General features: G+C 45.0%; 6 protein-coding genes across 6 annotated transcripts; 2 read left to right on the top strand and 4 right to left on the bottom strand.

The window, feature by feature from the left end:
• Positions 1 to 67: 67 nt before the first annotated feature.
• On the bottom strand, positions 68 to 1758 carry J3D65DRAFT_90518 (uncharacterized protein). Its single transcript, XM_066804236.1, has one exon. It carries the CDS (start codon positions 1489 to 1491, stop codon positions 466 to 468), a length of 1026 nt encoding a protein of 341 aa, XP_066651722.1. The 5' UTR covers positions 1492 to 1758; the 3' UTR covers positions 68 to 465.
• J3D65DRAFT_635631 (uncharacterized protein) lies at positions 1600 to 2850 on the top strand. The gene has a single exon (XM_066801330.1). The coding sequence runs from the start codon at positions 2026 to 2028 to the stop codon at positions 2761 to 2763; it is 738 nt and encodes a 245-aa protein (XP_066651721.1). The 5' UTR covers positions 1600 to 2025; the 3' UTR covers positions 2764 to 2850.
• Positions 2851 to 3480: 630 nt separating this feature from the next.
• J3D65DRAFT_647604 (uncharacterized protein) lies at positions 3481 to 4656 on the top strand (the record flags this gene model as incomplete). The annotated part of the gene is made up of 1 exon (XM_066802345.1): positions 3481 to 4656. One exon carries the CDS (start codon positions 3481 to 3483, stop codon positions 4654 to 4656), a length of 1176 nt encoding a protein of 391 aa, XP_066651720.1.
• An 88-nt stretch (positions 4657 to 4744) lies between these two features.
• On the bottom strand, positions 4745 to 5297 carry J3D65DRAFT_685283 (uncharacterized protein; the record flags this gene model as incomplete). Its single annotated transcript, XM_066803810.1, has 1 exon — positions 4745 to 5297. One exon carries the CDS (start codon positions 5295 to 5297, stop codon positions 4833 to 4835), a length of 465 nt encoding a protein of 154 aa, XP_066651719.1. The 3' UTR covers positions 4745 to 4832.
• A 2695-nt stretch (positions 5298 to 7992) lies between these two features.
• Positions 7993 to 9471, bottom strand: J3D65DRAFT_90448 (uncharacterized protein). Its single transcript, XM_066804234.1, has 3 exons — positions 9240 to 9471; positions 9088 to 9145; positions 7993 to 9016 (listed from the first exon to the last, which is right to left on the bottom strand). Exons 2-3 carry the CDS (start codon positions 9121 to 9123, stop codon positions 8066 to 8068), a joined length of 987 nt encoding a protein of 328 aa, XP_066651718.1. The 5' UTR covers positions 9124 to 9145; positions 9240 to 9471; the 3' UTR covers positions 7993 to 8065.
• J3D65DRAFT_90488 (guanine deaminase) lies at positions 9144 to 10517 on the bottom strand. The gene is made up of 3 exons (XM_066804235.1): positions 9842 to 10517; positions 9659 to 9792; positions 9144 to 9608 (listed from the first exon to the last, which is right to left on the bottom strand). Exons 1-3 carry the CDS (start codon positions 10125 to 10127, stop codon positions 9339 to 9341), a joined length of 690 nt encoding a protein of 229 aa, XP_066651717.1. The 5' UTR covers positions 10128 to 10517; the 3' UTR covers positions 9144 to 9338.
• Between the last annotated feature and the right edge of the window lie 15987 nt (positions 10518 to 26504).

Genomic DNA, 26504 nt, shown 5'->3' with positions numbered 1-26504 from the left:
AAGTCGGCATGGTCGAGAAGGCGCGCGTATCCACTGAGCTGCAAAGGACGCAACACTATTTAACTGTCGTAAACATATGCATAGATTTGGAAAATGCATTCTAGGGCCGAAACTTCTATCCTGAATGCAAGCCCTATGCCGACCCTCCCTACTCTTCAGCTGAGTGAGCCAACAAGATGGATGATACACGAGTGGACTTGCCGCCAAATACAAAAGACTGAGACGTTCGCGGCAGGGAAAAGAAGTGAAGAAGTACAGCCATGGAAAGGAGTTAGAAAGAGGTCGACTCCTATCCAGCATCCGCCTGACCACTCGTCTGGAAAATCCACACAGTATCGAGCCAAGCGGCAAAGGCTGTCGCAGCAACATTCCTCCTCCACATCTTGTCTTTCGTATCCCGGGCCTCGCGCGTCATTCTTCGGCCTGCTCGCCCCTCTTCCCCTCACTAGATTACACACCCCGCTTCTACAAGTTCCCCTTAACGATGTCGCCGAGACCTTGCTCCCTCTCCTTCATAGTCTTGCCCCTCAATCGGTCGACCTTCTTCAAGAGTGCGTTGAACGAACGGAGCACCGACTCCCTAACTGCAATGTCGTAATAAGCCTGCTCCGCCGCTTTTTGTTCCACTTCTAGGACATCCGCCTGCCGCTTCTTTTCTTTTTCCTTGCGATCCTCGATATCTTTTCGCAACATCTCTGCCCTCTTCCTTTCATGGTTTACCATCTCTTTTTCCCCCTTATCGACCTGTTCTATCTGCTTCTTGTGTTCTTCCTTGTTCTCTTCTGGCACGGGTTCGACCTCTCCAGCTGAAAGATTGAGATTGCCAGCGGGCTTGTGATTGCGCCATTGAGTGACGGCCGCAGAGTCTCCAGATTGAGGTTGAATAGCACCATTCAAGTCTCGGACGGCCGTGGAGTTTCCAGATTGAGGTTGAATAGCATCATTCAGATCTCGGACGGCCGTGGAGTTTCTAGACTTAGGTTGAATAGCATAATTCAAATCTTGAACTTGCGTAGAGTTCCTAGATTTTGGATGAACAGCATCATCCAAATCTTGGACTGCCGTAGAGTTCCCAGATTGAGGTTGAATAGCATCATTCAAGTCTCGGACGGCTGTAGAGTTCCCAAATTGAGGTTGAACAGCATCATCAAAGTCTCGGACGGCCGTAGAGTTTGCAGATTTAGGTTGAACAGCATCACTCAAATCTCGTGGCAGGTTGACGTGGCGTTTTTGACGGTGAGGATAGACGAGACCGTCTTTGATGCAACTGCCTAGTGGATGCGCAGTTGTACCATCGAAACCAATTTCGGGCATCGGGATGCAAGAACTCGAACTCGAACGTACGGGGGTAGAGGTTGTCGAATGACTCCCGAGGGCGATAGCCACCCTAGTAGGAGCAGCTTCAGCAGAAGACAGTAAGCCCACGATCGCCCCAAGGTAGAAGAAGCCCAAGAGAGCAGAGGCTGGATTGGTAATGTGGCAGCGCATCATGTGTTGAAGTCTTGGAATAAGATTTCCGAGAGCTTGATACCGCGCGTGGTGGAAGGTGTCGGGAGCCGTTTGCAGAATCGAGCAGAGATGGAAGAAGAGAGCAATTTATGGCACGCATGGGATTGTTGGGGACTCTCGGGAAAGAGTAAGTATGGTACAGTGTTGCCATATCTGGCCCTATATTCGACACAAGAAACGGAACGAGAGAGCATGAGGCGTCGTAACGGCCCTTGGAGCCACAAGAGGCGTACCAGATGGCTTTGAAGCCATCGACTGAATTGGCCCCGTCGGTGTGCGACCGCCCAGAAGAGCCTCCTCGATTGAGATGTACGGATGGAAAAAAGGACGGAGAAGGATGAACGAAGAGAAAAATCACAGCATGCCGGCGGCGACCGAAACGCTCCCCCCAAAGGCCAGAATTGCGGAACGGAGATGGCAGAATACTACCCTTCGTGACCGGGCCACATTTGAAGGAGCGACGGGATGATGTCCATGCCACGGCACGAGGTCGAGAACTTGGGTTGCTGATGCGGCATGGTTGACGAGTGGACCGGTATGCCCAGGCGCCGACCGACCATCTCCAACACCACCTCAACATCTCAACAGCATCCCAACCCAAGGAGCATCAGCATTGCATCAGCCATGGTCGACCACAGCCAGGACAAGCCGCAGATCCTGGCTTTGAGATTGCTCGCCCCAACGAGACCAACCATCCGCGGTAGACCTGTTTGCCATCCATCATCTTCAAACACCACGCTGACATTTTTGTACCAGTATCGCGTCGCCCGTTTCCGCCCTTTGTTCCTCTGCTTTTTGCAACCTGTCACGGTTGATGTGGCTTCGCATCGCCTCGTCGCCGCGTCGTCACGTCGTCGTATCGTCGGATCATTGCGTCGTCGCATCGGCTCGTCTCGTCTCATCGTGTCGTCAACCGTGGCTGCAAGTGCTTCACCTCGCCATCTCGACAGCAATCATCGCTCGCCGACCGACTCCTTCGTGGGTTCGCTCGTAGATTCTCGCATCGTCTGCGCCGTTTCGGATGACGTCGCCGGCGCCACCCTCGTCGATACCACGATTGTCGCCTCGATCGGCGTTGTTCCCGTCGTGGATCGCCCCACCGTCGCGTGGATGGTGGAACGGAACTCGACTCGTTGCTTGAAGGGCGACACGGGCTCACGTCTCGGGGTAGTTGGGCCTGCTGGACTTCGATCTCGTCGCGTCGATGCACATCTTGGCCGGGGGGCAGAGCAAAGCAGAGCGAGTCGTCGGTGATGGGCTCGTAGGAGATGGAGATGTCGCACGCCCGGGCCGATTGATTGCGCTGCTCAGCCACAGGAAGCTGATTGATCAGGTTGGTGATTAGTATCGCTACGGCGGATTAGCAAGCATCCCAACCGCCCTGTGGCGCACCACCGGCACGCACCACGACAGCCTCTTGCTCTGCCATTTCGGGCCGGTCCGCGACGCCTACCGGCCGCCTTCGAAATCCCTGACGCCCATGCCGCTGTGCCGTTGCCACAACCCTCGCGAAAGATCGAGAAAAGGGACTACCATGAGGTCCGCCGTGACGCACACACCTCGGCCTTCTTTCGGACCATCATTACGCAGGGGTCGGGGTTTTCAAAATCTTGCATGCCCAATCTTGCAACCTCATCTCTGCTGACAATTGCATGCTTAGTCCTGCCTGGTCCTTACGTACGCTGTCATGTCCGAGAGCCTCACGCCAGAGCCATTCCCCAATCCAGAAATCTACCCGCCAAGGATTACGCTCGAGCGTGTGCCTTGCGGCTCGCCGTGCTCGCTCGCTGAACAAGCAACGTCCATGGACCTGTCGCAGTGGCGGTGGAGCCGCGCTGGTGCTTTTTTCAGTGGAAGAGCATAGAAGTCTTGTTTCGATATAAAAGGACCTGCCGACAACGTTGAAAATCGAATCGACACTCAAGAAACATTCGCTCCGACCCCAATTCACTCGACTCGAAACCGCAAAACATGGCCGAAAACACCAAGCTCTTCACGCCCCTCAAGGTCGGCTCGACCCAGCTCGACCACCGCGTCGTCATGGCCCCTCTCACCCGCTTCCGGGCCACCAACGACAACGTCCCTACCGATGTCATGGCGCAGTACTACGCCCAGCGCGCTGTCGTCCCTGGCACCCTCCTCATCTCTGAGGCCACCTTCATCTCCGCCCGCGCTGGAGGCTACGCCAACATCCCTGGCCTCTGGACGGAGCAACAGCTTGCTGGCTGGAAGAAAACCACCGACGCTGTCCACGCAAAGGGCAGCAAGATCTACGTCCAGCTCTGGAGCCTCGGTCGCGCTGCCTGGCCCGACCCGGAAGGCTCTGGCGGTGCCGTCAAGAACGAGGAGTTCGACTTCAAGAACAACTTCGTCAGTGCGAGCGATGTCCCCATGGCCAAGGGCCTGCCTGCACCAAGGCCCATGACTGAGGAGGAGGTCTGGGCCACCATCGGCGACTACGCGACTGCCGCCAAGAACGCGGTAGAGAAGGGCGGCTTTGATGGCGTTGAGATCCACGGCGCCCACGGCTACCTGATCGACCAGTTCACCCAGGACGTCTCCAACAAGCGCACCGACCAGTGGGGTGGCAGCATTGAGAACCGCGCCCGCTTTGCCGTCGAGGTTTCCAGGGCCGTCATCAAGGCCGTTGGTGCCGACCGCACCGGCATTCGTCTGTCTCCCTGGTCGAACTTCCAGGGCATGCGCATGTCGGACCCGATTCCCCAATTCTCCTACTTGATCGACCAGCTCCGTGCTCTTGACCTGGCCTTCCTGCACCTTGTCGAGCCCCGCGTTGCCGGTGTCATCGACCGCGACCCCCAGAACGAGAGCCTCGACTTTGCTCTCCAGTCCTGGGGCAGGGACAAGCCCGTCTTCATCGCTGGTGGTTTCACGACTGAACTGGCCATCAAGGCCGTCGAGGAGAAGTACAAGGACCACGACGTGGCCGTCGTCTTCGGCCGCCGTTTCATCTCGAACCCGGACCTCGTCTACCGTGTCAAGAAGAACATCCCCTTCACCGACTACGACCGCTTCACCTTCTACATCAACCAGAAGGCCGGCGACAAGCCCGAGCCCGGCTACATCGACTACCCCTACTCGGAAGAGTTCCTCAAGGAGTTCGGCAAGCCTGACGTTGCCGTCTAATTCTGGCGCGGAACGTCATTTCGGATTTTCTTTCACATGTTGTTCATAACGATTTCATTCCGCATGGTTCAGGATAAATTAGCATTGGACAAGGCGATGGTGTATTGGATTTTGGTTTCAACGGCCGTCTCTTATAGAATCTGAGCAAAGCGCGAGGGGCTTGCGCAAAATTTTGATCATCGACAACAAGTCATTGCAAATGTGACATATCCAAAACATGGCTCATTACTTGTTTCGTCTTCCTCGTTGCGATGTGCATCTCGCATCGCTTCTCCGGTCCTCATCGACGTTGTCTCGTTTGTCGTCTTTGTCTGCGCCAGTCTCGTCTCTCGTGGCACCGCTATCCTTATTGGTTCAACGGCCCTCGTCGCTGCGCCCATCAATGTCGTCGTCGGCATATTGACCCATTTCGATCCATCCACTTCATCTCCATCGAATCTGCTCGTTGCGACGTCGCTTTCTTCATCGGTCTCGAAGCCGTCCAAATGACTGCGGCAGCTAGAGCGTTGCTCGTCAAGCTCACCACTACATTCATTGTCGCTGTCTTCGAAAAGCGCTCGCGGTCCTATAGGTGTTGACCAGCGCATGAAACCGAGACAGCAAAGAATTCCCACACTGCGACATCTCAAAGCCTTGAACATGGTCAGCGAACTGGCACGAACTTGCGTTCTCAGGCGAACTCCTCCGCCCCTACAATTCCAATCAATCTGCAGACCACCCGACCTCGCTACCCGCCATCTACTTTGGTATACTCTATTCCCGTCGCTTCTCAATTAAGCAAATCCGCCGAGACTTCACACAGGATGCGGCGTCTCTCATAATGAGTGACAAGAAATGACGCGCAGACGTCACGCAGCTTCACGAGTATCAAATCATGAAGCCAAATCGCTCATTCAGAAAGATTGTGCCCTGGCCAGTTGCGCGTGGACAGCCAAAAACGGCAGCGGCGAAATCAAACAACATCGAGCATTTCCATCTCGCGCAACATGAAAACGTCAGGTGCGAGGCCACCGTAACCACAAGGACAGGCTGCTGGGAAACAAATGCAGTATGAGAAGCTAGAACTAGATCGACTTGAGTTTAAGAAACAAGATGCCTGCCATGAAAGCTGTGCATTCTGACGGTTTTTTATAGGGAAAGCTACACGACCACAGAGAGCCCTGGGACCACGAGTCGTTACTAAATTCTGAGCTCAACGAGCTTAAGCGATGTCACGTCGATTAAAACGCACTGGAGTCGACGTGTAAGTACCGTGTAGCGAAAGTTGCCCATGCGTGTAAGCTTTTACTAAATGATCCTAACGAGCACGATTCAGTTGCTTAAGAGGAGCTCCAGTTAAAGCTTCAATTGCTACTTAGTCAACTGAGTAATGAAGGCGATTTACCTTCATTGCTCGGTGCCTATTGAACTCGATAGTGGTTCCGGATCGTCTCCTAGTAGAGATATGAAAGCGAAACCAGTTCCCTATATTGGCTCCACCGAGCGGCGTTCTAAAGTAAATGAAGATTGACCATGACGGTCTTATTTGCTTATTATTACGAGACTGGAGTTCTATAGACCAGCATCTACTCAAGATCCTATATCACCAACACTGGCGGAGCTCATTAGTCGAGGGCTCTATTTTGACTGAGCTAGCAATACTATGCCACCATGCGCCTACACGAAAGGCTTAGCATGCACGGCTAGCACGCTCCCTCTCTACATAGCTTATTGCATGCTTTCTACCGTTTTGGCTGCTTGCTCTCGCTCTCGGCCGCAAGTAGACTACAAAAAGCCCCCTATCGCCTGCCAGTAAGATTCAAGATACCATGCGTATTGAGGACTACGGCAGCGATTTCTAGCCAATAGAAGTCGGGATACAGGATCTTGACACGCCCGTCGTAAATGGAGGCTGCGGGAAGCCGAGTGTAAAGTGCTTAGAAGGATTATTAGGCAAGCGTGAAGAAATTGTTTTCCGCGCTAGCACGCGACCACGAACCTCGAGTCCAAAGAGCCTCAAACTGTATTGATGCTGGCTTGACTCTATCTATCACAAGTCAAACGAAAATGTAACGGTTAGGGTCAAGACGTTAAGACACTTAAGAGCGGGGTCCCTATTGCTGTTCCAAGCCAAATAGCGCACAAATGTGTTGCTAGTGGCGGCTTCACCAAGCACATTTGCGAAGAAAGGCTTGTGGTACTTCGGCCTAGATCCGTGAATGGCACTACAAGAGGCATTTCATTGGCCGACCGATGCGATGTCATCGCGAGAGGAGCGGAGCTTTTCTAGTCGCTAGAGCACCTGAACTCCTATAGATTAATGCTCCATGGCCTACTTGACGGGCTTGGGTCGCTTTTAAACGCAATTCTTGGCAAGTAGAGCCGGGGAAGTCCTACCGTGATCCATGAAGCAAAACTCTGGTTTGGTGTGTAATCTCGCAGCGATTTAGAGCAACTGAGAACAGATTAGTCTAAAAAGGCGCGCACAAGATTCAAGTAAGCGGTTGAAGACTTGGAGCAGTGCGAAGCCGCGAGTTTTAGGGAAGAATCTTCTTGGCGCGCAAGAACTGGAGGAAGAGGAAGAGCAAGAGCAGATGTAGGCAAACAGTAACATGGCGCAGTAGTGATCCTTTCTAGTCAGACTCCTATGATGTAGGAGACATCATCTATCGCAGGCGCTTTGTGTTGTACACATGTACGTATTCTCCTAGAAAAGAAGGAAAAGAATCAATCCGATCGCGATTTGGCTCTATAGTTTCAACGATTCATCTCGCCTCCACCTCTTGAGGATGTGCTAGGGATTTACGCATGTAGACTTTATACCTACTGCTCCACCAAAAATCCACAAGTGCGACTTCTGGATGGTTGCGCGTTGCATAGAAGCGAAGTGGTTGAGAAGCTTGGATCGACATCATTGAGGAAGAGAAAGATGGAGTACAGTGTAGCTAGTGCTTTGAGGTACGAACAGTAGAAGACGAAGCGTAAGTGTTGTAGCTACATTTGCGTGGACGTCGTTTTCTCATTTCGCCGTGGTCAAGTGCAGAGTGGCGTCTCGGCTGTAGAATGGCTGCGTGCCGCATCAAGATTTCTGCGGGCTTTGATCGCGTGACGCGGGAGAAAAGATGCTTGAGGAGAGCAACAGCACATGCGAGAAATTCAGGTGAGTCGTGGTCGAGTAAGCTTTGTTTCGCGCCTTTACGAACACCCGCATCTCTACATGGGTACGTGGTGTACACTGCAAAAGCGCGGCATTGGGCAATCGCTTCAAACATTCCACGAAGATGAAGAATACCTGGTAGGTCTGCCTCTTCATGTAGATCCAACATTAAGATGGTAGGTGCAACGACTAAACATCATTGTCTCAATTCGACTCGTATAACTGGATGTGGCCCAAGCCCCCATTCAAAGCACGAGATCCTTGGCTCGACAATCATTTGACCTGCGCCATCGCGCTCCTCTTTGCCTCCAAAGCCGCGAAGTTCCGCTTCATAGCGGCAGCCGTGAATTGATGGCCAGTGACCATGGGATACTTCTTCATAGGACCCTGGATCTCTGTGTCTTTGCATGGCTGGTTGAAAAATGCGATAGAGTACCGATCGCCGTAGAAGTCTCCCGGCTCAGATGGTGCCTTGACTCTGTGGAAGGTTGACTTGAATCGGTCGTCGCTCCATGACATGAGCAAGTCGCCAATATTGCAGACAATCTCGCCGGTCCGCGGAGCTACCTTGGTCCAGTCGTCACCATACCCAAACTCGGTACTGACTTCGCGACCGGGACAAATTTCAAGTCCGCTCTGGCCGGTGCGCTGGAAAAGCAGGGTCAAGAAGCCCCAATCGGCGTGCGGCCCGGCTCGATGACGGACTTCACCGGCTGGGGTTTCTGAGGGCAAGTCAAAGTAGTGGAGAAGACGAAGCACGGACTGACTGTTCGGGCGCGCAATATCGTGTGCCTTGATGAAGAAGTCATCGGCGAATCCAAGGCCGCGAGCGAAGCAGACCATCAGCTTTTCAGAGATGGCCTGGACCCGGTGCATGAAACGCGACGTTTCGTGCTTGAACCCAGGTACCTTCTCATCGGCAATCCAAAGACCGTCCATGTTCTCGCCAAACTGTATCTGGTACGACTCCTTCGTGTCTGCGACGCCAGTCGATGGCCGGACCTGAGAGTTCTTCTCCCAGCCTACATTCTGGGCGTTCCAAGGGACAGTGGCCTTGACGTCGTCGGAGAGCCGGAAAAAGGCCTCGGCGGTGTCGAACATGGATTCAATGTCGGCGACGGGAATGCCATGGTCGACGATGGAAAAGAAGCCGACATTCTCAGCGGCATCGATGAGCTGGCCGGTGATGACTTCGACGCGGTCGTCAAAGTCGGCGAGAGAGATCTGGGCAGGTTACGTAAGCCGACGCGACCGCCGCGAATCAACCGAAAACACCAACTGGAGCCTGGACCAACCTGCGGAATCGCGCGGTCGCTATACTGCGTCGCCATGGTTGTTCTCGTTGTCTACCTGCTGCTCGATTCTTAGCACGGTGAAGGGTTGCTGTCGACGAAGACCATCCGCTGCCGGCCGACCGTGGCTTTATCTCTCCCACCCTAGAGCTCACCTGTCGCGACTCGCCGGTTCGCGTCACCCTCTTCCGACGCGTGCGATTTGCTCGCTATCTCTCCGTCGACGACCCCGCCCTCGATGGAAAAGCACACGGCTAACTGCTCTTCTCCTTGCAGGTCCCGCTCCTCCGTTCGCAGCCCGCCGGGCACGGGTAGTCGGGGTTGTACTGCCACAGAAAGTACGGGTCCGTTTCGTTCGTCAAAACGTCGCCGATGAGCCTGGCTTGGTTCGGCAGGTCGAACGACTGCCGAAAGATTTCCATCGACGAAACTCGAATTTGCCCCCATCCTTGCCGTATCAGCGTCTCGATGCTAGTCCCGTACACGTACTCTCGAAAGCCTGCCCAACGAATCGCCGATGCACACTGCGACGAAACTCAGCGACGATGAACAACATGGGGATGGGTTGGTATACCATGGGACAGCTCTCGGCGTTGGTGTAGAGGCTCAGCTGGGCAAACGCGGCTTGCGCCTCGCTCGCGGTCAGCTTGTACCGACCAGCAGGATCGGTCAGCGTCGCTGTGCAGTTGGCAATGGCAGCCATCTCTCCTGGCGAAATCGGCGTCAGTCAGGCTTCTTGGTAGCCTCGTCAACGTACCGTGCATGCTTGGGTTGCCCGTCTGGCTATTTGAATTTGCACCGATGCACACCAGCTCCCCCAAGCCCTCGCCCGTGTGGTTGACGATGACACTCCCGAACGCAGCAAAGGGACATGGCGACGATAGCTCAGCTAGCGCTGTGTTCGATTGTCGCATCCAGTATGCTCGAGTGCTGAACGGGATCGAGTTGATGGACAGCTGCGGCTCTGCGATGACATCCTGAGTGGACGAGACAGCTGCGCCAATCAGCAGCCACGTGCAAGGACCAGCGCTGGCGAACTTCATGCTTTGAATATATCGATGTCGGTTCGGCTATCATTCAGGATTGCCTGTGAAACTGTTGTCGCTTTTCACCAAGGCGTCGGCCCCCCACTTCTGCTTATCGCATGCACATTACCCGTCGATTGATTACCGACACTCTCGCTTTGTATGGTGATCTTCCATTTTTACAATATTGAAAGCTGGGTGCTTCGGCTCCACGCCTCGGCGTGTGTATCCGCTAGCCTCTGAACTGAGCCAAGGGCCTTGATAGATATCTCTTAGTAGACTGCGCCTGAGAGTGTTCTGCTCGATAAGCACTTCACGATAACTCGCGCTTCTGCAAACTCGCGCTCAAGCAAACGATAATTCGCGATTCTACAACCCTGCGCTTAAACAAACGACAACTCGAGCGCTACCGCGCCACTTCACCACTGCGCCATCGCGCCCGCGAAACCGAAAACCGAAAACTCACGCTTCTGTAAAGCCTCGCGCGCAAACAAAGTGATAATTCGCGAGCCGCCGCACCCACGCGAATGACCAAGCAAACCATGGAAACATCTTGACCGATGATCCCGCACTTTTACGGAATCGAGCACTGAGCGCCTGCAGAGTAGTAGTAGTTAGTCAGGTGGCACGTGCCCTGGACGTCCCTTTGGCCGCCTATGGGCGCGACACCTACTCGAACCAACCTTCCATGCCTTCATAATCCATTTCCATAATAGTGGTAGCTGAAAACTTTGGTTCCGCGCCGCAGCGTGTGCGTCTGCTGGCCTCTGAAGTGCTAAATGACTCTTAATGGACGTCTCTTTAGCAAACTGCGCCTGCGTCTCTTTAGCAAACTGCGCCTAAAGCAGCGTCATGCCCGCAACGGAACAAACACTTCACGATAACTCGCGCCACCGCGCCCGCGAACCTCAAGCAAACGACAACTCGGGTGCGCCGCCGCAAATGACGCGCCCACGCGAATCAAACTGTCCAAACGTTTTGACCGATCAAACGCGCCCGCGCCCGCGCCCGCGCGCCAAAGACGACCTCCTCGACAAAAAACACTTCGCCAACCCTTCGCGCCTCCGCGCCTGCGCGCAATGGCTCCTCTCACCCTCGAAGACCTGGAAACAACTACGAATTCACGAACCTTGACCGAAACCTTAAGCAGGCGCACCGGCTTTACAACATCTTTGAGCGGCATCCTGAGTAGAGGCTTCCCCGCGAGACCGCTATCCTGCGCGTCTTCCTCGAATTCTTTAATCTAAAGAGAATGCACAAATACCGGCATAACCGAGAGCCATGCCTTTCTTCTACTAGAAAGTACGCCGACGAGTTTTTCACCTTTCTCCACATTAAACACTTTAAGCGCTTCTAGCAGCATCTAATTATCAATGCCCGTATCCATGCCGTAGCGCACCCTTTAGACCTTACCGAAATGATCCCCAAGCAGAAGATAACCAAGAAAACCAAGAGCAGTTTGTGGGACGGTCCACGTAAAGGCAGCAAATAAGGGACATAAAGCCGTCTACGACGACGGTTATAACGATGGCTGTAGAAATGAAGAAAATGACGAAAGTAAAGACTAATATGAAGAAGATGATGGATATGACGACGGGGGTTGCGATAATGGTGATGATTACTTTTACTAGAAGCCTTCTTACGCTTCACCGCACACTTCCCCTTATACTAGCGCCTAACTAACAACTTAATTTAATTACGCTCGTTTATTACCTGAGAATTAACATCTTTTCTAGGAATAGCTGCGCAAATAGCGCTCATAAACTAGTAGATATTAAGGGATCAACTAGAACTAGTATATCACGGCGCCTAGTAGAGTGAATTAATATAGACTACTAATATTTAATAGGTAAGGAGTAGGAGTAGTTATTATATAGCTAGTATAGGATAATAAAGCTTACTTTAATCTATAGACTAATTAAATAGGGCTTGTATATACATAAGTAGGAGTGCTAAATACTAAATATAATAAATTATAAGTAGTACCTTATAAATATATATATAATAGTGTTACCTAGGCTATCCCTATAAATAGGCTTAATAGCTAAGACTACTTAGATATATAGATAATTTTCCTAAGTACCTTATTTTCTTATATAATCCTTAATGAATTAAGTAATTACTTAGAGAGAAATTAGCCTCTAGTATAATAACCTCATCCTAGAAGGTTTATTCAGTTTTAGTACCTTCCAGGTAACTTTTAGATAAGCTTAATATTTGAGCCTATAGAGCAGAATTAGGCAGTTTAAATGGTATATTTCCCGTCCTAATCCGGTAACTCGTTAGCGAGATATTTAAAATAAAAAGAAGGAAAGGCTTAAACAATACATTCCTATAGAAAATTACCTAGCGGATGGATAAACTTCAGAATTACTAGATAATTACTATAGGCCCTAAGGTATTATATGGTAATACCTCTTAGGCTTAGTCACCTTCTAATCTATCTCAATTTATAGGTCTTCCCTATATAAAGACCTAGCTAGGACCTCCCTACCTACCTAATAGGGAGCAGGGTACTAAATATCTTATATAGAGGTTCTATACTTCTATATAGTAGAAGCCTAGAACATCTTTCAGAATTGCTATATCTTAATTAGTTATTAAGTTATTGCTAGTTAAACCTTTAAAAGTTATTAGGAATAATGATTTCTCCTAATAACTTTATTCTATTAAGGAATCTAATAATTCCTTAATATCTTACTAAAGCTAAGTTTTATTAGAGAGTTAGTTTTACGCTAGACGTAGTTCCTATATAGTTATATAGGTAGAAAGATAACTACTATATAATTATATAGAAGGAAAGATTCCTTCTATTATTTTTATTAGGTACTAGGCTCTAAATTAATTAGGCCAGTATATTTTATTAGTAGTTAGGAAAACTACTAATTAGTAAAGTACCTTCTTTCTAGTTATTCTAATTAATAGTTAGGCATTATCTAACTCACTAGTATTTTATTTACTAGAAAGAATATACTAAGTTAGAAACTTCCGTCTATTATTATATAATAGACGCTAGTTCTCTTAGCGCTAGAGAAAGGTATTGTGAGATGGTAGAGTAGACTTAGCTAAAAGACTACCTTAGGCTCACTAATATCACGTGACGCGTAGGGATTAAGGAAGAAGTATATAGTTAGGCTTTATAGGCTTAGTCTAGAGAAAAGAGTAAAAAATTTAACATACCCTTTCTATATAAAAGTAGTTCTTGCCTCAGGTATAAAGTATTTTTCCTTCTAAAAAGAACTCTCTCTACTCATTTAAACCTAGCAGAGCCGCGAGAAAACTCTATACTATTTTAGAGAAATTAATATTTAGTTTTTATAAAGAAATAAAGGTAAAAGAGAATTTAAAAGAGCTATCTATAAATGAGCTCTATAAATAAAAATACCTAGAGGTCCTAAAGTAGAGTTGCTAAAGGGGATAACTTAGAAAAACTAGAGCTTTTACTAAATCACGTGATTAGTCACGTGATTGATCTTTATTTATGGAAGGGCTATTAAGAGAGAGATAGTTCTATTTACTAAGTTTACTAGGGGAGTTATTTTTCTAAAGGTCTCTCTCTAGGCTGATAAAATTAGTAACTATACTAGGGGGATAGTATACTAGGTAGCCTACTTAGTATATTTAAAGGGGCGAATCTAGACTAGAAAACTATACTAAAAATATTAAGAAATTTTAGCCTTACTAGTAATCTTGATGATGTCCTTTCTAAAATACTATTAATGGCCATCTATACTATAAATAAGGAAATATAATAAGTATTAAGAGTAACTTTAAATGTTAAGGCCCTCTTAATAAAAACTGAGTATATAATAAGACCTTTATAACTAAGCTTAACCCTTTCTTTAAGAAGGAGAAAAGGGGTTTATTATATTAGTAGTTAATATAAATAGAAAGATCTCTAAGATGAACTTAGTCTAGAGTGATTATAAGAAAGATACTAATAGTCTAAGATGGACTTTAACTAAGAAAGGACACGATCTAGAGTGGTTATATAAAGAGAAGGAGTATTAGAGGAAGAAGAAGGAATAACTTTATATAGAAGGGGATAATTAGAGTATATGAGGTTATTATAGCTATATATAATGGAGGGAAGTGTATAAGAGGAAGGAGTAAGTAATAGATAGAAGAGGGGCATTAAATAGTATATAAGATATAAGATATAAAAAAGATTAATTAATATTACTAATAAGGTAAAACTTATTATAACTTATAAGTTTCTCATTTTATAGGTTAGGGCTAAAGGCGAACTGCTAGAGAATATATATATATCTTAATTAAATATTAAGTTAAAAGAATAAAATATAAAAGATACTTACTTCCTATCTATTTCTTAACCTTCTCTTTATACCTGTCAGGCCCGCGCCTGCGCAAGGTCCAGTTCGCCGGAATCCTACCCGGCGAAAGCGAGCACGTGACTATGCGCTCGCTTAGTAGGCTGAGTAATCAGCCTACTATAACTACTTCTCTATCTTCTCTCTTACTCTACTTCTCCTTTTCTCTTTACCTTAGACTTTTAGTTAGCTAAATGCAGTACTTGCCTCTTTAAGCCTTATATAAGTCTAAGGTCTCTTCAACTTTACCCGACGACCTTATTGCTACGTTTAAAGTAGCCCCTACTTCCTATTTTAGAAATCCGCCTCACCAATTAAGCACCTAGAACACCATATTTTCTGAAGCCTCTAGCCCCCGCCCTTACCGCTCTGTAGAGCACTTATACCACACCCCTATTACCCGCTCTTAATCGGTCTTATCCTAAACTTCCTCCACCACTGATGCTCTAATAGATACCACTTAGAACACTTTAAATGAACTAGCCCCCCGAACCTCTAACATGCTTAAACTTAATATTAATAAGGCTAAGGCGGCGGCTACTAGCCGCCCGCTCTTCACTAATAAATAAGGACCCTAGTTAGATAAGGGTAGAGGCCCTTCTACCACATATCTAGACACGAACCCGGCCAACATCCCGCTCCCTAGCTTAGAAACCACTAGTATCAATAATGATAGTAACTCCTTATCTAACCGCACCGCCATCCTAGTTATCTATCCTGGCTTGAACCTTACCAGCCTCCCTATCTATAATGGAGGAGCCTGCTACCTATTCCCTTTAGAATAGGAATCCCTACACGCCTTTAAGGATTTTATTACTAAAACTCTAAATGCTGCCTCCTCCCTATTCTTATTTCTCTAGGACCTTATTACTGACTACTAATAGGTGCTCTACCATGCCTCCTCCTCTAGGACCTCTTCAGCTGCCATCAAAGAAACGGCAACCTTTAAACAACTCTAGGCCTCCTATAATAGCATGAAGGACATCCTTAATAAGCTTAGAAAAAAGAACTTCAGCCTCAGCCGCGCCGTTGACAGACTCCATGCCAGGATAGGAAGAAGGGACGCCACTATACTAGCCTAGAAGATGGACTACTAAGCTCTCTCTAAGGAGATCTAAACGCTAGAAATGGAGGCCGCCTCCTTATAGAACCAGCTTGCTAATAAAGTCACTAATGTTCCCCATATTGAAGCCGTTAGCAATAATGAAGACCTTCCTCCTAGCCGCTCAGCCTGAGCACCTCACTTTGCCACCTCTTAAGAACCTATGAACTAAGCCCCTACTAGTTGAGCAACCACCGCCCGTAACCTTAACTAGAACCGTAAAGAAACCCCTTTTCTCTGTAAGGACTCTGCTACCACCCAGGTCATCCTGCTAAAGTCCTTCTAGAAATCTGGCATGAACCCGTCAGAGAAGTTTAACAGCACTAACCCTGATAAGTATGTCTAGTGGTGCTTTACTATTAAAATAAAACTAGAAGTAGATGCCCCCCTCTACCCTATAGAGAAGAGAAGGATACTCTATGCCCTCCGCTTCCTTAATAACCCCCTCTTCACCTCTATACAAGAATGGTTCTCTTACCATAATTTTGAGGGCCACCTCATTTCCCTCCCTGACTTCTTTTGTGAGATTAAATACTAGTTAGGCGCCTCTGACCTAGTTGAGAGAGCCCGTGTAGAACTCTACTCCATCTGCCAGAGAGGAGATAAGAACGCCTCTAAGTTCTATATAAGGCTTCTTACCCTTTAGTCCCGAGCCAGGTATATAGAGGATGAGCATCTCTAAAGTTTCATTTACTCTCTCTATCCCTCTCTCTCTCACCACATCCTCCACCTAACCTTCACCCGGACTTTTGACGCCCTTAAGATCCTCTAAAATGTTAAAAGAAACATACTTAGCATTGACACCCACCAACCTTACTCCTAGTCCTCGCGCCAGTAAAGCTAGCCAGCTAGAAACAACCCCTCTCACCCTGCAACTTACTCCTCAGTCCTAACTGCTAGTAGCTCCTCTAGCCCTAAATGGAGGCCCACCACTATAAAACCTCTAGGTTAGACTAGAGTCTGGTATGAGCCTGAGCTGTCCCCTAGGAAGCTCAACCTAACTAGCCGCGTAAAGCTCGCCGCTTAGGACTGCTACTTCCACTGCTAGGGCTCTAGATACCGCGCTAGTAACCCAGTCTGCCCTACCTAGGACCCTAACCCTCACCCCGCTCACCTGAACCTCATAGATGTCAGCTCTTCTAATAATTCCTCTACTAATAAGGAGATCACTGCCAACCTTAAGTTAAAAGGTCAAACCTAGGGGATAGTCGCCCTCTAGGTTCTTAGCTAGTATAGCTTATAACTCTCTATTCCTTCTCTACCAAATAAGATTTAACTTATAGTTTACCATCTTGTAAGATTTTAATACTAGATGTCACCTAACCCTAAGTCGGGGGCCACCTAGTCTTTCACTCCTTAATAGATGGTTCCCCTATAAAGATCCTACTTGATGGTAGTGCTGAAGTGAACGCGATTAATAAGAGTTATGTGCGCAAACGTCACATCAATACTTTTCCACTCTGGTCACCTATAAAGCTCCTTAATACTGATGGGTCAGTTAACTCCATCCTTAAACACGCCGCACTAGTAAACTTGGCCCTTAGTAACCACATTAGCTAGGTCTTCTACTATGTCACGACCATCCCACAACTCCCCCTCATCCTTAGGGACCCTTGGCTCTCTAAACATGACGCTGCCGCCAACTATAAATAGTGCTCCATTACCCTCTCCTCTAAGGATTATCTCCGCGCTAGTTGCCTCACCAAAGGAAAACCAGTCCAAGTCTTCACTATAGACGCTCCTCCGCTGCAGGAGGATAAGGAGTAGTCTGCTTTTAACATGAAGTTTATTAGTGCCACCTCCTTCTACCAACTCGCCTATAAACGCAACTACAACTCTGGCATCCTCTTCCCTACTAACTCTACTGTCTGACTCTGTTCCGCCACGACCAACGCCGTCACTCTAGAAGACTTTAAGAAGTTTAAAAGGGGGAAACCTAAACTCTCACTCTCTAAACTAAAGTCCTAAGTCCCTAGTTACCTCCATGACCTTATCTCCGTCTTTAACCAGGAGCAGGCTGAATCTCTCCCCAGCCATTCACCTAAAGACCATGAGATCGCCCTGGAAGCCGGAAAGGATCCCCCATTCACTCGCGGTTACAGGCCCCTTAACCCTCAGGAGATGGAAGCAGTCCGCTACTATATTAACAACCTCGTCTATAAAGGGCACGCCCGACCCAGCACCTCTCTAGCCACAGCCCTAGTACTTATTGTTTGGAAGCCTAGTAGAGGCCTCCGGGTTTATATCGACTATAGGGGCCTTAATGAGATCACTATCAAGAACTAGTACCTAATCCCCAATGTAAACGAAACTCTCCAGCGCCTCTAAGGCTATAAATACTTTATGAAGCTTGACATTATTGCCGCGTTCAACCGCATCCGAATCACTGCAGGAGATAAGTAGAAGACAGCCTTCACCACTTACTATAGATAGTTTAAATACCTTGTCATGCCTTTCAGACTCTATAACACCCCCGGAACCTTCTAAAGCTATATTAACAACTCCCTTAAAGACTACCTCGACCTTTAGGCCACGGCCTACCTTGATGATATTCTCATCTTTAGTAAGATACTGGAAGAGTATAGAGAGTACATCTAGAAAGTCGTCGCCCGCCTCCTTGGTAGGAAACTCTTTATTAATGTCTATAAGTACGAGTTCTATATGGAAGAAGTTAAATACCTCGGCCTTCTTATCAGCACTAATGGCGTCTATATAGACCCTGAGAAGGTGGAGGTAGTACTAGACTGGCATACCCTAAAGTCTATTAAGGATATTTAAGCTTTTCTCAGTTTTGCCAACTTCTACTACCACTTCATTAAGGACTTCTCCTTACTCACCCGCCCTCTCATAGAACTCATGAAGGGAGAGCTGAAGACCACTCCTTCAGGAAAGAAGTGCCGCGTCTATGCCGCCCTAGATTGGACCCCTAAGTATGAATGCGCCTTCTAGGCCCTTAAGACCGCGTTCACCTCTACCCTAACTCTTACCTACTTTGACCCTAAGCAGGAAACCTAGATTGAAACGGATACCTCTGACTTTATTACCGCCAGCATGCTATCCTAGGTTGTCAATGGATAGCCCTGCCCAGTAGCCTTCTTCTCTAAGAAGATGTCCCCTGTGGAGTACAACTATGAGATCTATGATAAGGAGCTCCTCGCTATCATTAAAGTACTAGAGGCCTAGCGCCCTAAGGCCATTGGTGTGGAACCTAATAACCCGGTAAAGATCTTCTCTAACTACAAGAACCTGGAGTGGTTCATGACGACTAAGAACCTTAGCCGCCGGCAAGCCCGTTGGGCTGAGTTCCTATCTGAATTCAACTTTAAGATCATATACCGCCTAGGCAAGTAAGGTGAGAAGCCTGACTCCCTTATAAGGCGCTCCTAGGACCTTCCCTAGGATGATTTAGACGCCCGCCGGTTGCACCAACACTAGACAGTCCTAAAATGACACCACCTCAACCTAGCCTTGCCGCCTGCCGCCTCCTGCCTCTCCGCGACGCCTTATACCACGAGCCATCCTACCCCCGTTTCTCCTAGCCAGAGCTCTCCAGCCACGCCCCCTACTCTACCAGAGGAGGGCCACAGGGCACCTAGCGCTGCCTACCTATGAGAACTCATCGCCAAGGCCTACAAGACTGATAAGGACGTGCGGCGCCTCATTATAGCCGTATAGAACTGGGACCTGAAAATCCCCGCGCTCCTCATTAAGAAGGGCTACTATCTCCACATGGGACACTTGAAAGTGGAGAACGGCCGGCTGTTTATAAAGAACCGGCTCTTTATCCCTGACAACGCGGAGCTCCGCCTAAGGGTTATACAAGCTCATCATCTTCCGCCGCACCTCGGCCACCCTGGCTATAAGTTGATGAGCGAACTTATCAGTCGTTCTTACTACTAGCCCAACCTGAAGAACGACTGCCTGACCTTCACTCGCGCCTGCGCCTATTACCACTATTCCTCTACTGATAACTAGAAGAAGCAGGGGTTCCTTCAACTACTTAACCTGCCAGTCTGCCACTAGACCAGCGTCAGCTTTAACTTTATCAAGCACCTTCCTAGTTCCTGCTTCTATAACCAAGACCACTTCTACATCCTCATCATGGTTGACCGTCTCACGAAGGCCGTCATCCTAGAAGGGTTACCGGATAATAGCGTCGATTCCCTGTACGAAGCAATCACCCGGCGCCTCTTCTGCACATATGGCTTTTACGAGGAGTTTATTAACGACCGCAGAAGCGCCATATTAGCCCAGGTCTGGAGGCGCATCTATAACCGCTACGGCATCAAGATCAAGTACTCTTCCGCCTAATACCCTAAGACTGATAGCTAGACTGAGGTGACTAACAAGTCCGTCAAAAACGTCCTCTGCACCTTTGTCAACTACCGTTAAAACGACTGGATGTTCTGGCTTCCCTGCGTGGAGTTCGCGCTCAACAATTGCGTCAACTCTTCTATTAGCATGTCCCCATTCTTCGCCAACCACGGCTACAACCCGCGGATCGGCATTGAGCCACCGCTACTAAATGTCGACTGAGACCCTAGAGTCGACCGCGCTAACCGCATCGTTACCCGGACCCGAGCTATTAATTAGCAGCTCGGGACGCTCATCCGCGCTGCATAAGAAGACCAAGCCCGCCATGCTAATAAGCACCGCGCCCCATACCTGAACTACAAGGTTGGGGACCTTATCTATATGGGCGCGAGGGACTTCTCCACGACGCGGCCTAGTAAGAGCTTAGATTAGAAATGGTACGGCCCTTGGCCAATCAAGCGCATCATCGACTATAAGGCTTATAAACTCGCCATCCTAGAGGATAAGCTTGCTGAGGGCCTCACCCCGATCTTCTACCCCTAGAAACTCCGCCTCGTCCTAGCCCCTTTTCCTAGCTAGGTCTAGGAGCCGGCTGGCCCCGACGTCCTTACCTATAACAGCCCTAAGGACGGCCCTCACAGCGAGTGGGAGGTTGCTAAAGTCATTAACTCCTGTAAAATAAAGCGTTTCGGCGTCTAGTACAAGGCCACCTTTGTTAGCTATTAGGATGACTGGAATGCTAACCCCCAGTAGCTCCCTTAGACCGACTTTATCCGCGTAAAGAACCTTGTCCTAGAATACCACCGCCTTAACCCAAACAAGCCACTACCTCTGGATAACTTAGTCAATTGGACAGATCTAGGGGATGGACCACCCAGCGCCGCCGCTTCCCTGGCTTAAGGGACTTCGCCTAGTGGAGGGGGGGGGGAGGGTAGTGTCAGGCCCGCGCCTGCGTAAGGTCCAGTTCACCAGAATCCTACCCGGCGAAAGCGAGCACGTGACTACGCGCTCGCTTAGTAGGCTGAGTAATCAGCCTACTATAACTACTTCTCTACCTTCTCTCTTACTCTACTTCTCCTTTTCTCTTTACCTTAGACTTTTAGTTAGCTGAATGTAGTACTTGCCTCTTCGAGCCTTATAATACCTTTCCATCTCTAGACCTTTATATAAGGGTTAATGGTTGTTATTAGGTTATTATACTATATCTGCCTAAGGCTATAGTAGCTAGTATTAGCCTAAGCTATGGCTTGTATCAGCCTAAGGTTAAGGTGGCTAGTAGCTTATAACCGCGTGATACTAGGTTTATCTATACTAGTATTAGTACTTATATAGGTGCGTGAGCGCCTATTATGACATATCCCCCCTAAAGAGAAGCTGAAATTATGAGAATTAGTGGCTATAGGTACTTATATAGGTATAGACTTATAATATATAGTAGTAGTAGTTTAGTAATTTAGGCGTTCTATATAGTTATAAAGTATAATTATTAGTCTAGCTTTATTACTATACCATCTTTCTCTATTACCATCTTCTATTACTGTATAACCTATAAAAGGTTACTATCTACCTTAGCTATATCTAGAGCTCTCTACTAAAGTACGTTATTATCCTAGCTAAATTAATCATGATCTAGTAAACTAACAGTCGCGCGAAGGCTTAAAAGAGCTATATAAGATGGAAACTGACCCTAATACCTCTTTAAGTCTCTTATTACCTATAGCTACGGCTGCTAGTTATACTAGCAGTTAGGAATCTTCACGCGCTACTATCCCGTCGTGTAGTATTATTTATAATCCATCTTAGTCGCCGCTTACTTAGAGAGCTATTCCTGCTAGTAGTTTCTGCTAGGACTATTGCGCGGAGTAGTACTATAGTAAGAGAGCCTATCTTTCTTAAAGATTCCTACTGACTTATCTAGTTCTAATAGGACTAATTTACTACTAGGTAGCTTTACACGTCTAGGTTTCACCGCTCTATCATCTAGTCTTACTAACTAATATAGTTATGGAGGGATAAAATACTAGGGTTACTCGCGTGACTATATAGTTAGGCTAGGCTTTACTTATATAGCTAGGCTTGTTACTTTACTAGCGCCGCCCTATAGTATCTAGTCCTATAGTATTAGTCCCTACGCAATTAGCATTATCAGTCATCACGTAAGGTTTATCATTATTAGTAGCTTAGCCTATTATTGACCAGTTAGCTTCACCTGTCATTATACTATACTGTTATCGCTTTACTATTATATAGCCTATTTTAGATAAAGAAGAGGAGGAGCCTACTTATACGCGCTATTACTATAATCCTATAGCTTACTAGGTTCCTATAGCTAAGTACTTAGTGCCTATTAGTTTATATGATAGTGATAATAGTAAGATTTATATTACTATATTACCAGTTAGTTCTAATAAGGAGCCTATTAAGTAGGACTTTAAATAGGTACTTTAGGCGCCTTAAGAGAATATAGAGAGTATCATACAGGTAAGTATTCTTTACTAATATAAGGATACCTTAAATAATTAGTATAGGCTTACTTAGGCGGCTATAAAGTATAAGAGTATACTAGATATATTTTAGCTCTAGGAGATAGCCTACCTTATTTATATATTATGGTTTTAGCTAGGAACTTTAACTACTTATTAGTAGAGACTCGTACCAGCTTATATGATGCTTTTCTTATCTAGTATACTAGGTTTAATAACCCTATTAGCTATACTAAGTATTATGATAATACTAATACTTATACTTTTACTAGCTGTTACTACTTACCTAGTTTCTTATAGGGCCACTATACTAACTATATCTAGGGTATAGGCAACCTTGACTATACTATTAGTAACTTATAGGGTATAAAGCTACCTACTTAGTATAAGAGGTATGGTAATGAGATTTATATAGATATATTCCTTAGTGTATATAATTAGGCTATAATATAGGATGAGACTAATTATACTTTAGCTGACTAGGATAATACTCTAGAGGAATAAGAGGAGTAGAAGGAAACTGCCTTATATTATAATAGTTAAGTTAAGAAGAAGGGAAAAGGAAAGGGAAAGAAGTAAAGTAAATAGATAATAGGGAAGTAGAACTGAATAGTAAAAAGGAGAGACTAGAGAGTAGAAGTTAGGGTTGATAGTATTAATATAAAGGTAGATAGTAAACTAATTAGTCTACTTTCTATATCTTTACAATATCTACTTTAGGCCTAAGTGACTTATTTTATTATTACTTGTTATTTCTATCTAGGGTTCTTCCTATAGGAAGGTAGTTTTCTATTTTTCTAGGTTTTTAGGTGGTCCTACTATAGTAGGATAGGAAGAATAGAACTCTTTAATATTTTATAGTATACTACTAAAAGAACTTATATTATACTACTAGTTATCTTAGTCATATCTAGTCTATTATACTTAATATTAAAGCTTTCTGCGCGAGACTTAGCTAGCTTAAATATAGTTAACTTCCTACTTAGGCTTATTCTAAATAATTTTAGGTTCTAGTTTAGTATTTTCTTACCCTAGAAGTTTTTCTATTATGGCCTTATAGAGCCTATCTATGTGGAAAAGATTTACTATCTTTATATGTAAGGGAAGGTTAAGGATATAAGAGGATCCTTCTATTCCTAAAATCCTAAAAGGTCTAGTATTTAGAAAATCTAGCTTAAGACTTAGTTAATTAGTAGACCATCCTATTTTCTTAATATAGATGTAATCTCTAACTATAAAGTCTAGTAAGTGATAGTATTTATTAGCTGACTAACACATATACTCTTATAATTTAAGGATAAGGTTTTTAGCAAACTTAAAAGCTTCTTATCTTCTTTTTTATAGTATTTATACCACTATATAAGCCATTTCTCTAGCTACTAAGGAATCTTAGTTTATTATCACTAGTTATAATATATCTGTGGGGAGTATCCCAATTTAATCTTAAAAGGTAAGAGTCTAGTGGCCTTGTAAGGAAGTATTACTTGTGTGAGGTCTGTAGAAGGTAGAAGATTAGACTAGTCAGTCTAAAAATAGTTAATAAAGGGTCTTAACCTTTATATAAGATACTAGTTAATAATCTCAATAATACTATTAGTTTAAGAGTAATAAGATGAATTAAAGTGCTATTTAATACTAGTAAGCTTATATAGTTCATTTATGAATACTAAGACAAGCTATAGGCCTTAATTAGAAAGGATAGATTTAGGGTTCCTATAAATATAGTAGACGTACTTATAAAAGAGCCTAGAGACTCCTTCTATATTGATCTTCTTTATATAAGGTAGGCTAAAGGTTTATCAGCTTAACTAGTCTATTATAATAAGGATTATATTATAGCCCTTTTAATCTTTAGGTATTTACTTAAGCTCTATAGCTAGATGTTACTAGGGTTAAGTAGGAACTTTAAGAGGTTATAAAAGGCCTAGATATTTATTATAGAACTCCTTCGTTTAGTAATAGATATGGTATCCTTATCTATAAATATTAATCGTGCGATTTATGGCAGGCTAATAGTAATATTATTTAAGGAGTTTATGTATTTTCGTAATACTAGGATACGCGGTTATATATGTGGTATATAAAGTATTAAGAGTTCTTATATAGAGGTTATCTTAATCTAGTATAAAGAGGGCGCCGTATTATAATAAGAGACTGTCTTTTAGTTCCTAACTGTTCCTTTATTCTAGGTCTTCTAGTAGAGCTTACTATCTCTAGTATTCTAATTAAGAATCTTCTCCATTTATGCGGAGAAGTTCGTCTAAAAATAATATTAGAGGGGGAAGTTCTTACTCTATAACTGAGAGAGAAATAATAGTTCCTAGTAGAATAAGGCATATTTCTTACGCGGCTTTTACCTTTTCTTTCTAAGTCTTTAGGTCTTCTTATTTTCTAGTAAGGTAATCAGCAATGATATTTTCTTTCCCTAGTTGATAGGAGAATTATATATAAAATTCTATAAAGAATTTAGACCATCTAGCTTGTCATTAGTTAAGTTATTATTTTATAGAGTAATGCTCTAGTGCCTAGTGGTCTATAATTATGAGAAAAGGTTTCTTAAGGCTAATAAGTATAGGCCTCTATTCTTCTAGTCTATTCTTAATAGCTAGTAGTTCTTTATCTAAGATACTATAGTAGAGTTCTATATTAGCTATTACCTTAGAGTAGAAGGCTACTAGTTTCCACTTATATAAAAGTTTTTAGAGCTATATTAGAATGCTAATAGTAACTCCATCACTTATATCTATCTCTATATAAGTATTAAGAGTAGGATCATAATTTACTAGGAGTGCGTCACTATATATAAGCTTCTTAAGTTCTTAAATTACCTCTTCTTCTAGTGGTCCAAGTTATAACCATTTTACCTTAGAACTTAGCATTTCTAATGGCCGGCTAATTCGTCCATAATTAGGAAGAAACTATTAGTAGAAATTATAAAAACCTAGGAAGGATTGAAGAGCCCTTAGAGTTTTAAGTACTAGCTAGTTTTACATAGGTTCTACCTTATTAGGGTCCATTTAAATACCGTCTATTAATATAATATATCTGAGAAACTTTATATAAGTTATAGAAAACTTACTCTTCTTAAGATCTACCTAGAGTCCTACTTTTTATAGTCTTATAAGTACTTTTCTTACTTATTCTTTATATTCTATAGGGTTTTTAGAAATAATGAGTATATTATCCATAAAAGCTACTATGAAATCATCTAAATACTTAAAGAGGACTTAGTTAATAAATTATTAAAAGGCTGTAGGTCTATTGCGTAATCTAAATAGAAGGATATAGTATTTAAATAGGCCATACCTTATATAGAAGGTAGTCTTATCTTCTTAGTCTAGTATAAGGTGAATATGGTGGAAGGCTTATTAAATATCTAGCTTTATATAAATCTTGCCCTTACTAACGCGCTGAAGTAACTCTAAGATAAGAGGAAGGGGGTATAAATCCTTAGTAGTTTATTTATTAAGCTATTAGTAATCTATATAAAACCTCTAACCTCTACTAGGCTTTTTCACTACTAGAATAGGAGAAGTAAACGTAGTAAAGCTTTTAGTAATAAAGCCCTTCTCAATATTCTTTACAATATATTCTTTTATAGCTTGAAGCTATTCTAGAGACATTCTATAGAGAGGACTAGGAGGAAGCTCTAGTAGACCCTTATATATGAGAGATATTTTATGATTAACTCCTACGCGATATAGTGGTAGCTTATTAGACTCTATTTTAGAGAAAATATCTTAAAAGTCCTTATAAGTAGAAGGTAATTTAGAAGCTAGTAATTCCTCTATTTCTTTATCTTTAATAGCTTATTAGACTTGTATAAGGTTGATAGTATAAATCTCTATTAGCGCAACTTATATTTTATAGATAGAAAGTTTGAAGTGTCTTAAGTTTAAAATTTAATTCCTTAATGACTATAATGGTATGCTTTAGGTAATCCTAATTAGGCAATTACTAAGGCCGCTTAGTGCTTAACTAATGGTTCTAGGTGTCTAGATATAGTACTTAATAAGTAGTAATAAATAATGACCCCTAAAGATAGTTATATGTACCTAGCCTAATACTTTATTATATAGGGCTTATATGTGCCTAGGTAATAAACTACTAAGATAGAGTATGGTAGGTGGAGCTTTATAACCTAATAGCTAGTCTATTAGCTTAT

This window comes from Phyllosticta citribraziliensis (genome assembly GCF_038025025.1).
Source record: "Phyllosticta citribraziliensis strain CPC 17464 chromosome Unknown J3D65scaffold_11, whole genome shotgun sequence".
NCBI lineage: Eukaryota > Fungi > Ascomycota > Dothideomycetes > Botryosphaeriales > Phyllostictaceae > Phyllosticta > Phyllosticta citribraziliensis.
This window is presented reverse-complemented; position numbering and strand designations above follow the sequence as displayed.